Source organism: Haplochromis burtoni, unplaced genomic scaffold, assembly GCF_018398535.1.
Source record: "Haplochromis burtoni strain Fernald_Lab_line unplaced genomic scaffold, NCSU_Asbu1 Contig_264, whole genome shotgun sequence".
Taxonomy (NCBI): domain Eukaryota; kingdom Metazoa; phylum Chordata; class Actinopteri; order Cichliformes; family Cichlidae; genus Haplochromis; species Haplochromis burtoni.
This window is the reverse complement of record NW_024582625.1, coordinates 143,090-154,537: the sequence shown is the minus strand read 5'-3', so window position 1 is coordinate 154,537 and position 11,448 is coordinate 143,090. Positions and strand designations below refer to the sequence as shown.

General features: G+C 38.8%; 2 protein-coding genes across 2 annotated transcripts in view; one reads left to right on the top strand and one right to left on the bottom strand.

The window, feature by feature from the left end:
- Positions 1-3,305, bottom strand: part of impdh1a (IMP (inosine 5'-monophosphate) dehydrogenase 1a) — a gene marked incomplete in the record, with an annotated part of 20,292 nt that extends 16,987 nt beyond the window's left edge. The window contains 1 exon segment of the mRNA XM_005939272.3: positions 3,228-3,305.
- A 5,540-nt stretch (positions 3,306-8,845) lies between these two features.
- LOC121815662 (receptor-interacting serine/threonine-protein kinase 3-like) lies at positions 8,846-10,365 on the top strand. The gene is given in 6 exon segments (XM_042227507.1): positions 8,846-8,950; positions 9,192-9,371; positions 9,467-9,541; positions 9,543-9,783; positions 9,864-10,012; positions 10,111-10,365. Coding segments are annotated over 5 exon segments (849 nt in total). The 5' UTR covers positions 8,846-8,950; positions 9,192-9,216; the 3' UTR covers positions 10,340-10,365.
- Positions 10,366-11,448: the final 1,083 nt, after the last annotated feature.

Here is an 11,448-nt window from a genome sequence, read left to right as displayed (position 1 = left end):
CAAAGCTGTGGCCAAGCTATGGACTTTCTAGCTTTCACTTTCCCATCTTTACTTACTGAGCAAGAGGGAGGATGGGGCGGGGCGAGGTTGGCAGCTTGGAAGGAAAATGTGTTTTTGTCTGCAGTAATTAAGGTGATAACTAAACTGCCTGACTGAACCTTAATTTCCAAAAAATAGAGAAGCCCCTCGATACCACTGTCACTCCTTACAAAAGAAGCATAATGGTATAGTCCGCTCTAACTTTACAGCACCGTTAATTCTGTATAGATGACTTAGTGCCACCATGTGGAAAAATAAAGGAAATAAAAACAATGGAGAAAAAGGAAACTGTGAACTTATTTCTTTCAAACGAAAATTAAACAGAACAAAGCTTTTGCAGACCGGGATTGTCTGGCACATGACAGCACTGTGGGATTCTGTTAACAGCTCACCATTTACCTGGCAAGCTTCCCATTTTGCAATGGTCAGTTTGTGGAAAACACACAAGCCTTTAAATAGAGGAAGTATTTAGTAGGTTTTGTGAGTCAGAGTAAATTTTCATGTTGGTGGAGGTGGGGTGTTTTTGTATTGAAAGCTCACACAATGTTAGTGAGTTAAATAAATAGATGCTTATTAAAAACTGAAGGTAATATAAATGTGTTTGCTTGTTGCAAAATGATTTGTTTCGACATACACCAATAGCTGACTCAAAGACGTATGGCTTCTATGTGTTGTCTGTCAAAAGTGTTCTCACAAAGATTGTACCTCTGGCAATCCCGGCTACACATTTGTCATGACTGAGTTGTGTGATTCTGAGTGAGGCACAGGGTTGCTAGATCTTAAAATGAAAAATTTCCTTACCTGGATGATCGAGCATGCATCAAGACCTTTAAAAAATAGAGGCAACTTCTGGCCTTTTGTAATAATATTAATTATGCATCAGTTCAAAGTACAGTCAGAAAGTGTGGAATCTATTGTTTTTGTGGATTTAATGAAAGCTACATTCTTAAAACACAGTAAATTTCTTAATTTCACTGCTCATACATACAATGATTCACAGTAATTATCACTGGTGAAATACACTTGGCATTGTGTGGTGTTCATTTCTAAACTTACTGATGTCTCTACCTAAAAAGAATTATAAATATTATAAATTTAGAAATTATACATTTTTTTAAAATCGTTTTTATTTTTTATTTTTACTGGAACCCCACTGATAACTACAGGGGCATCCAGAGTGTCATTAATGGCTAATTACTTTTTGTTACAATTAACTACAAAAATGAAAAGGACACCCATTCTGAGCCAGTGCCTTAAGCTTTGATTTAACAAAGGAATGGTTATTCAAACATGTTTCAGTGACCGACAATATGTGCAAAGTAAAAAAATTGCAACCCAGTCTATGCAAATGGGTTAAGTCGTAAGTCACAATACATCAGAATTATTCAGCACGAGTAATACCATGAAATTTATTGCCCCTAATTACACTTCCCTTTCAAAATGACATGACACTAACTGAGCTCTAACTTAGTGGCAATGAAAGTTATTCTAAGCAATCATTTATCTTACAATCTTACATTTTACTGTATGTTGGACCAGCAGTTCTGTACTGCAAGGAGTTTCAGGCTTACGAAACAGAGTTTATGAATGCAAAAATACACTTGCTAATAAAGAAAAAAGAAAAGAAAGACAGAAAAACAGTCGTAGACAGTCACTTATATGGATACATTTATTTTTGGTAGTTTTGGTGTAACAACGTGAAGCACTGTAGTGGATCAGAGAAATGAAACAATCTTTCCAAAGTGGATATAAGTGCCAGGATTTGCATGTCTATCCTACTGGAGCCATTAATTTAAAAATTCCCACTAGTTGATTGAATTTTCAACATTTTTCAGCTGGCCAATCATTTCCATGTAATAAAACAACTGTTTTACTTCAGGACTTTACTTTGGAGTTTTATGCTTTTGACTAAGAGAGTCAAGTTTATAACTTCTTCACAGCTTGTTTGTTTCAAGAAAAACAAAATAATTGCAGTCACATAAATCACATGCTGGTCCAAAGATTTAATGACTAATAAGGGATTTACAGTGCTCTGCTGGTTGACGCAGAGCCCTTTTGCCCTTTTAACACTATGATCCATGCAACTGGTTTTAAACATTTCATTGATTTATCCACGGCCAATTTATTCCAGTGTGAGTCAGAAATGTTCATGTAGTTGATGCAAAGACTCCTTCATGCTTGAGCTGCACCGTCACACACTCCTGTGATGGGTATTGTCAATACTCCCCTGGCGGATGGCGTGGTGACCCAAGTTTTCTGAATGCAATAACTCAAAAACGAGGTGGCATAATATTTTGAAATTCAAACTATAGTTGCAGCTACTAAAAATCTTGGAAGAGTTCTAATTTCAGTGACCTCGATGTCAAGGTCAGAGGTCAAGTTTTCTCATTCATACTATAATTTCACCAACCAAAAGTTCAAATCTAAGTAACTTTGAATGTGATGTCAAGGTCAGAGGTCAAATTTTTCCAAAATCTTGTGAATCAGACCTGGAACATGTACATCTACTAGGAGGTTGATGGGTAGCACGAGTTTATTATCATTAACAGAGAGACAGATGATCATTTAAAGTAAAATCAGCAGAACATCTGTGTATAGAGTACAAAATAAGCAATTCCACTGAGTAGGCAAATACATATCAATTTTAGTTTTTATGTCTAAACATGTTGATAAAATACAGGTCCTTGTAAGAAGGTTTAACAGTAAAATGTTAAAAAGCCCAATTAAAATGTTTTTTTAATGCAGACTATTAACATCCAACACAATCCTTTGAAAGCACAAAGAACTAGTGCTTGCAAAGCACAATAGGACAATGATCTGTGTCACGCATTAAGCAAACCCCTTTCTTTAAGTAAACTGAGGAGTATTCACTCATATCCCATGATGGCTTGCTGTTTCAGCTGGTGTTAATAGGTGTGGTGTGTTCTTGCTTGCTGGATTTTTATTTGTCTCTCACGTCCCTCTTTCTTTTAGAGTGAAGATTCTTAGTAACAGGACAACGAAGAGAGTCTGTCTAGGAAACCGGTGTCATTCACTTTGTATACAAATCTGTACAAAGGATCCTGATAAGGCTGTCCAACTCATCCCTAATAAATGGGATGATTATAGGAATGACACCATTGTCTCTTCTTTTTTTTCCTTTTTTCCTCTTTCTCTTCCTTTGAACTAGCCACCTACAGAAAATAAAGGAGAAACTATTAACTTGTTATACGTGTTAAACCATATTTGACCTTTTTAATAAGAGCAAATCATACCAAGCCTCTCCATTAGTTCTGGATGATGTTTTTTAAGGGCATCAAAGAAGGCTGCTTTGACCCTCCACCCTCCTGAACGCAGTGTTCTTTGAAAGAGCTCCCTCATTTTATCTTGACTTGTCGGTGTAGCTCGAATCTTTGAATAGGCTTCAGGATGGACCAGGTCTCCAAGCTCTTCTGCTATCGCCAGCACTTCAGAAACTTCGTTGATTAACGTTGCCCTGTTTTTATCAACAAACTTTGCTGATTGTAAATTAAGAAAAATAACAGCGTGTATTTAAATATCATTATAAAATTGTGAATTTGACTGTGAAATAATATATAATACACACCTTTTTCATTTTCAGTCAGATTTCTAGCAGAACTGCTCACATTATTCTGCTGCCAAAAGAAAAGAAAATATATTTGGTCTCTACTCTTTAACTATATAACTACACAAACATCTGATTTGACTGTCAATCCTTTTGATTGTTTAGGATGATTTTTTTATGTTTTATCTTTTTAATTTAACACAGCTTTTGGTTTGCCTACTTTGTTTCTGAGGGAGGTAAAAATTGGAAACATCCATCCTCTTTAGCACAAAATTTATTACATGTATTTATACATAACAATATTTACGTACAAATGTTTAAGTTGGTTTTGTTGTTCTCAAGTATCTTCTGATCAAAATGAGATTTGATTAAATGAAGTCACCCTGAGAACTGAGAGGCAAAGGACAAAGTCCAAATAAAAAATACCTGCAATGGGATGTCCACAGTATCATTTGATGCTGGCGGTCCTGAAAAAGAAAAATATATATGTCTGATATATATGTCTTGTTTTTGTGCATTTCTTCTGTGTCTGGGCACTCCTCTGGATACTCTTACACCAGAGAAGAGCTCCTTAACTGCAGGACTACAACGCCTGTGGATTTATTCCCAATATTTGTCGCATCTGCGGCAGATTTACAGCAGACTCTGATCAGGAGAGTGAGACGTCGAAAGAGAGGTAAGCGAGCCGGCGTACTCGTGCGTTTGAGGAGACGCGGACTGAGAACGGCCCTTCCTGGGATCTTCCTTTCAGAGCAGAGGGATTTAAATATTTAGGCATCAGAGTAACCCCAACGATAAGCAATCTTAGTTCAGCCAATTATGAGCCCTTGGTGGTAGGGTTGTCGGATGAGATCACTAGATTAATATCATTGCCTCTTTCTTTACTGGGAAGAATAAACATAGTAAAGATGACTATATTACCTAAATTCCTATATATCTTTCAGTCAATTCCGCTGGCCCCTCCTCCTTCTTTTTTTTCCAAGACCAGAAAGCTTCTTTCTAATTTCATCTGGAACAATAGGAAGCCAAGACTCAGACTCTCCCTCTTGTATTTACCATATGATAGGGGAGGACTACAGTTTCCAAATTTAAAATGGTACTATTGGGCTGCTCAGCTGAGGACCACTATGTTTTGGTTTTCAAACGATATTTCCCTTCCCTGGTTAGCAACTGAAAGAATGTCCTCAAAGGGTCTGTCGTTAAATAGCTATTTATACTCAGCACCCTTTAAAACTTTAAAGAAAATTACTACTAATCCCTTTGTAAAAAACACTGTTGTTGTTTGGCATGAAGTACAAAAAATGTTGAATGACTCTCCTGGGTTGTCCTGTTTCTCCCCAATTTGGGTAATGAACTCTTTGCCCCGGCTAAGAATGACATGGGCTTTAAAGCTTGGCTGAACAAGGGCATTGCGAAACTACAGGACGTATATGAGGAATATTCTCTAATGTCATTCAGTGAATTAAGGGCAAAGTTTGATTTACCGCAGAAACACTTTTTTAAGTATCTGCAACTTAGAAGTTTTATTCTGGCACACTTAAACAATTCAGTGCACCAACCCCCACTCTCCATCCTAGAAACTCATGTTACAAAAAACTGTTTTGGTAAAAGACTGGTGTCCCAGTTTTATAGCCTGTTAGTTGAAAACCATAAGGATAACTCTGATAGTAAAAGACGGGAGTGGATTAGTGACTTACAAGAAGATATTTCATATACTGAATGGGGTAAAATATGTTCAAAAACACACACTCAAACCATTAACACTCGTTTGAGAATGATACAATTTAATTGGATAATGCGAACATACATATCCCCTGTACAATTAAATAAATTTGATCCTAATATAATTGATCTATGCTATAAGTGTAATAGGCATCAGGGTACACTATATCACTGCCTGTGGAAATGTGAAGAGATCCAAAAATTTTGGAGCTCTGTGTTAAAATATATCTCTCAGATCACAACTTCTCCTGTACCGCTTTGCCCTAAGTTATGCATTTTAGGCTTGTATCCAGATGACTGTACTCTGTCTTGTGAGGAAAGAAAAATGGTCGATCTTTGTTTGCTACAGGCCAAACGCTGTATCGCCTTATGCTGGAAGAATGTTGGTTGCCCCTCTTTTAACCACTGGTTAAATAACTTAACATCGAGTTTAGCTCTTGAGAAACTGACCTATATTGTTAGAAAGAAGGCTTCTGAATTTTACAACATCTGGAAGATATTTTTGGATCTACTGAGGAGTGGGGATGTGGGGGGGCGGTGAGTGAATAAGACAACTAGATAATGAATAATGTCTGACTTGCTGTTGGGAATATACTGTGTAACCTATATTATGATTTTTTTATTTTAATTGTATTTATTTGTATGGTTTTTAATTTATTTAACTATGCATTTATTTGGAACCTTTTAGGATTAACACTTCAATTATCGTTATTACTATTATTAGTGTTATTATTATTATTATTATTATTATTATTATATATTATTATTATTGTTATTATTATTATTTAGTGACTGCCATACGTTCATTTTATGTTGGTGTTGATACTGTTGAAAAAACAAATAAACATACGTTTTTAAAAAAAGAAAAAAAAAAGAGATGGAACTGATTTCTATTTGAACCTGTTACATCTACGCAACACGCCACGAGACAACATTCTTGGCTCACCAGCACAGAGGCTGCTATCAAGACGAACGCGGTCAACCCTTCCTGTGTGCAAAAAACTGCTAACACCAACAGCAAAAGTGACAACCACTATCAAAACTCAACTCACAAAAAAGCGTAAAACTCAAAAACAGCACTACGACAAGTCCAGCAAGCTGCTCAGTCCATTAACACCAAACGAGGTGGTGAGATTACAAACACAGAGAGGACATGACAAGATTGGAGTTGTAAGTAAAGTATGTGCTGAACCTCGCTCATATGTCGTTGAGTCGGGTGGAAAAGAATACAGGCGCAACAGACAACATCTTCTGCCTGTGAGCGAGCCTCAACCCGAAAAGCTCGCTACAACACAAGATGAACTGGACACATCTCGACGAGCGGATGAAACTGAACCTAATAAAACACAAACCAACAAACATGAAACAATTCAAGTTCAACTCGACCCACCACAACATGGCACAAAACAGTCAGAACAGGTGATAACACCTACAAAAGATGCAAAATGAGGAGACTTCACTCAGGCAAGTCTGCTGGACCAGACGGAGTGAGTCCCCGCGTCCTCAAGACCTGTGCCCCCCAGCTGAGTGGAGTCTTTCATAAACTGTTTATGCTGAGTCTGAGTCTGCAGAGGGTCCCAGTGATGTGGAAGACATCATGCCTCGTCCCTGTACCAAAGACGCCACGTCCCGGTGGCCCCCAGGATTACAGGCCCGTGGCACTGACCTCCCACATCATGAAGACCCTGGAAAGGCTCATCCTGGACCAGCTGCGACCCATTGTAAGACCACATCTGGATCCCCTTCAGTTCGCTTATCAGCCTCGTCTCGGAACTGAGGACGCCATCATCTACCTGCTCAATCGTGTCTACACCCATCTGGACCAGCCGGCGAGCACTGTGAGGGTCATGTTTTTTGACTTTTCCAGTGCTTTCAACACCATCAGGCCGACCCTCCTGGGTGATAAGTTAGCAGCGATGCAGGTGGATGCTTCTCTGGTGTCCTGGATTGTTGATTACCTGACAGGAAGACCACAATATGTACGTCTCCCACAGTGTGTGTCTGACAAGGTGATCAGCAACACAGGGGCACCACAGGGGACTGTCCTCTCCCCCTTCCTCTTCACCCTCTACACCACAGACTTCAGCCACTGCACAGAGACCTGCCATCTTCAGAAGTTTTCTGATGACTCTGCGGTGGTTGGATGCATCAGCAGGGATGATGAGACAGAGTACCGGGCTGTGGTCGACTCCTTTGTCACGTGGTGTGAGCAGAATCATCTGCAGCTCAACGTGGCAAAGACCAAGGAACTGATCGTGGACTTCAGGAAGACCAGGAAACACTTGACCCCTGTTTCAATCCAGGGGGTCAGTGTTGACATTGTGGAGGACTATAAATACCTTGGAGTACACATTGACAATAAACTGGACTGGGCTAAAAACACCACAGCACTTTACAGGAAGGGCCAGAGTCGTCTCTATTTTTTGAGGCGACTGAGGTCCTTCAACATCTGCCAGAAAATGCTGAGGATTTTCTATGAGTCTGTTGTGGCCAGTGCGATCCTCTATGCTGTTGCATGCTGGGGGAGCAGGCTGAGGGTCGCAGATGCCAACAGACTTAATAAACTAATCCGTAAGGCCAGTAATGTTGTGGGGATGGAGCTTGACACCCTCAAGGTGGTGTCGGAGAGGCGGATGCTGTCCAAGATAAAGACTATGTTGGATAACACCTCCCACCCACTCCATGACATGCTGGTCAGTCACAGGAGCACGTTCAGTGAGAGACTGAGATTACCGAAAAGCACCACTGAACGACACAGGAAGTCTTTCCTGCCTGTGGCCATCTCCCTGTACAACGCATCCACTTAACACACTGTTTGCTGCTACAACTACACATGTTTCTTTTCCAACTATTTATTTATGAGTGAAGTATGTATGTGTATATATGTATATATTGTACTATTCTTAGTTAGTGTATTGTCTGTCTTGTCTTAATGTTGGTTTAAAATGGAGCACTGTAACAAAAAATAATTTCCCCCAGGGATTAATAAAGTATTCTGATTCTGATTCTGATTCTGAAAATGCCAAGTACGTTCTGATGACAACTTGTACCGAACCAGATCTGGTAGAGTGTCTAAACCGAATAGTAAATACGTGGATTAAAAGCACACTGGTGCTGTATTTTCTGTTTTGAAATGTGTTTTATCTCGTGTTATGTTATTGCATACTTGTCGCAGTTATGACAATGATTACTGTGAATTTCATTTGATATTTGAACCTTCATTTTGTTGTGTAATCCATAACCTGATAAGTTCTTCCATTACGGTGGTGTTGTTTGATTTGGGTTTGCCTGAAAAGTGCAAAACTAAGAAGAAGAAAAAAACTGAAAAGGGGGATGTAGATAACAGCAATGTTATGTTTGTCCATACTGCCTCCTGTTGCTGCTGTTACGGAGAGTTCCAGCAGGTGTCGCTGTGGTTCTCTCTGGGGGTTATGTGTACTTCCTGTTACGAGTGTACGGACGTTCATGTTGGCTGCTAATAAACGCCTGGCATACAGTTACACAGTATTATCAAGCATAAAATGGGTACTGTAAAAGACGAAGCGGAATGGAATTAAAACAATTTGTGGAGGGGACAGCGGTCTGTCAGTGAAGTAGGAAGAAGAAGACAGAAGAGTGGTGAGGGTAGAGCCTTACTGGCTGTATAGGAGTTTAGTCTCCTTTTTTTTTCTTTCTAGCTTTGGGAAATTCAGAATCCAGAATTTCAAAAATGTTGTGAGAAGTGCACCAGTATTATTAGAAAGTGGAAAATGTGTGTCAGTGTCTTGCTTCCAGCTGCTTTCATGTTAGTGCAACAACAAAGACTTCTAAGGTGTTGTAAAAATACTCATAAAAGTTTCTCTGTGTCATTTTATTATGTTTTAAGGTTTTGTACCTGAGTTCAGCAGGTGATGGAACTGGAGAGTCCTAAATTTGAATCAGTTGAAAATGAAAACTTGGAGAACTGGCAGTTCATTGGCTCCGGTGGATTTGGTCAAGTCTACAAGGCTAGACACAAGAAGTGGAGGTGTGACGTGGCCATTAAGCTACTTCAACATGCTGCTGGGTAAAATTAGAACAGAACTATTTCTTAATTTTTATACTTCCAAGTACATTAACTAGTCCTTTCCTAAAGCTTTTACATTTTCCTTCCAACGCTAGGGACATAGAACTGTGTGAGGAGGCAAATCATATGGCCAAAGTCTCCTTACACAGTTCTGTGCTGAGGCTTTATGGAAATATGGGGATGTCCACCAAATGGAGGGCAGAACATTCAGCTGGGAATTGTTATGGAGCTCATGGATAGAGGATCTGTTCAGACCCTGCTGGAGACTTTGTCAGGTCCACCACCATGGCCTCTGGCCTTCCGCTTGGCCTACGAAATCGCTCAAGGAATGAACTTCCTCCATGAGAAGAACGTTTTGCACCATGACCTAAAGCCAAGCAATGTACTGCTGGATGATGACCTTCATGCCAAGGTAAAGTGCTATCCACTCAACTCATTAGTTTATACTGATGTAATTGTGTTATTTTATTTTTTTCCTTGATTATTTTGCAGCTGGCAGATTTTGGTCTGTCCAGGGTTTCCACCAGTGTTCTGATGAGCTCTGAAGAAATGTCCACAGTGAAAGGAGGCACATATCAGTACATGCCTCCAGAGTCTTTTGATCCATCATATAAGCCTGTTCGTAAATTTGACATATACAGGTAAACATTAAAAGAATAGTTGTGGGGATTTATGTATGATTATAGATTTTACCTTAAACACATTGTGTTAATTCCTTCTCTTTCTTTATCTTGTAAAGCTATGGTATTCTTCTGTGGTCTATTATTTGCGGGAAAAAGCCTTTTCCAGGTACAATGAATGGATTTCAGTTACTTATCATTTTCCATAAATTTCTCTATGTTTGTGTGTTTGTTTTTCCTCATAAGTTTCCAGTTTTCTGGTCAAATATTTGCCCTTCTTTAAAAAAAAAAGTTTTCATTTATATTTTATGTTTTACATTTAATATAACTATTATCAATACAATGTGAGGCACTTCCATAAAAACATTCTCTCGTTTGTGCTCATGTTTTTTAATGAAAGTCTTTATTGTATTTCACACAGATGCTCTCTAGCTCTTTTGGCACTGAAGATCCCAAAGGGGGACAGACCTCCCTGTAAAGAAATAGACCAGACAAAGGCAGAAGGGCTGAGAGAGGTGGTTGGCCTCATGAAGAGGTGCTGGGATGGAGATCCATCCAAGAGGCCAGACTTTGGAGGTATGTGTTAACTACCTGTATTAAACACTCTGTATTAAACAGCCCATTTTTATATGTGCACGAAACCACTAACAATTAATGAACTCTCTACTTTTTGTACATTATGCCTTTTAAACATGGACCATGGTTTTGTTTCAGAGTGTGATGAAATCACTAAGGATGTGTTCTCAAAGCACAGGGCGGGGATTCACCGGGCAGTCGGACAAGTCATGGAAAAATTGGTGCAACTCAACTTATAATTTCAGAAATGAACTAATAAAGTAGTCAACAATTTCAATTTTGGAGGGAGCACTTTTATCAGACTTCTTTGGGTACTGTTTACTTTCCTAGGATTCACAACGTGGTAATCAATATCCTGACACATGTGGTCCACTCGGTGTTAATCATGAGATGCCAGGTAGATTCTTCAGTACGGTTTGTCACTTTATTCTCAGACTTATTCCTTTCTTATTAACAATGAACATCGTACAGATATTTCTCTTTTTTTCAGGACAGTCAAAGTCAAATGATAAAGTTGATGGAAGAACTGAAATGCAGGTATTTAATATGCACTCACAAATCTACCTCTCACAAAGTGAAAAGAAATGTTATCAAGTCTTTCTCAAGTGTTTCTTGATCATTTTAATTACACTTTGCATCATTAGACAGAATGAATGATCTTATTAGTTGATTTTCACATTATGCCACATGTCACTTGGACACAAGTAGGAAGGATTCACAATCACAATGTACTGTAAAAATAGATATTAGTGTAAAGCTTTAGTTCAAGAGTAAAACTTGATAATAGCAATTAATGGTGAAGACTTTTATCAGACTTCTCTGCGTTCTGTTTATCTCTCTGGTCTAGAATATGCAACTTGGTCATCAAGATTCCAACATGT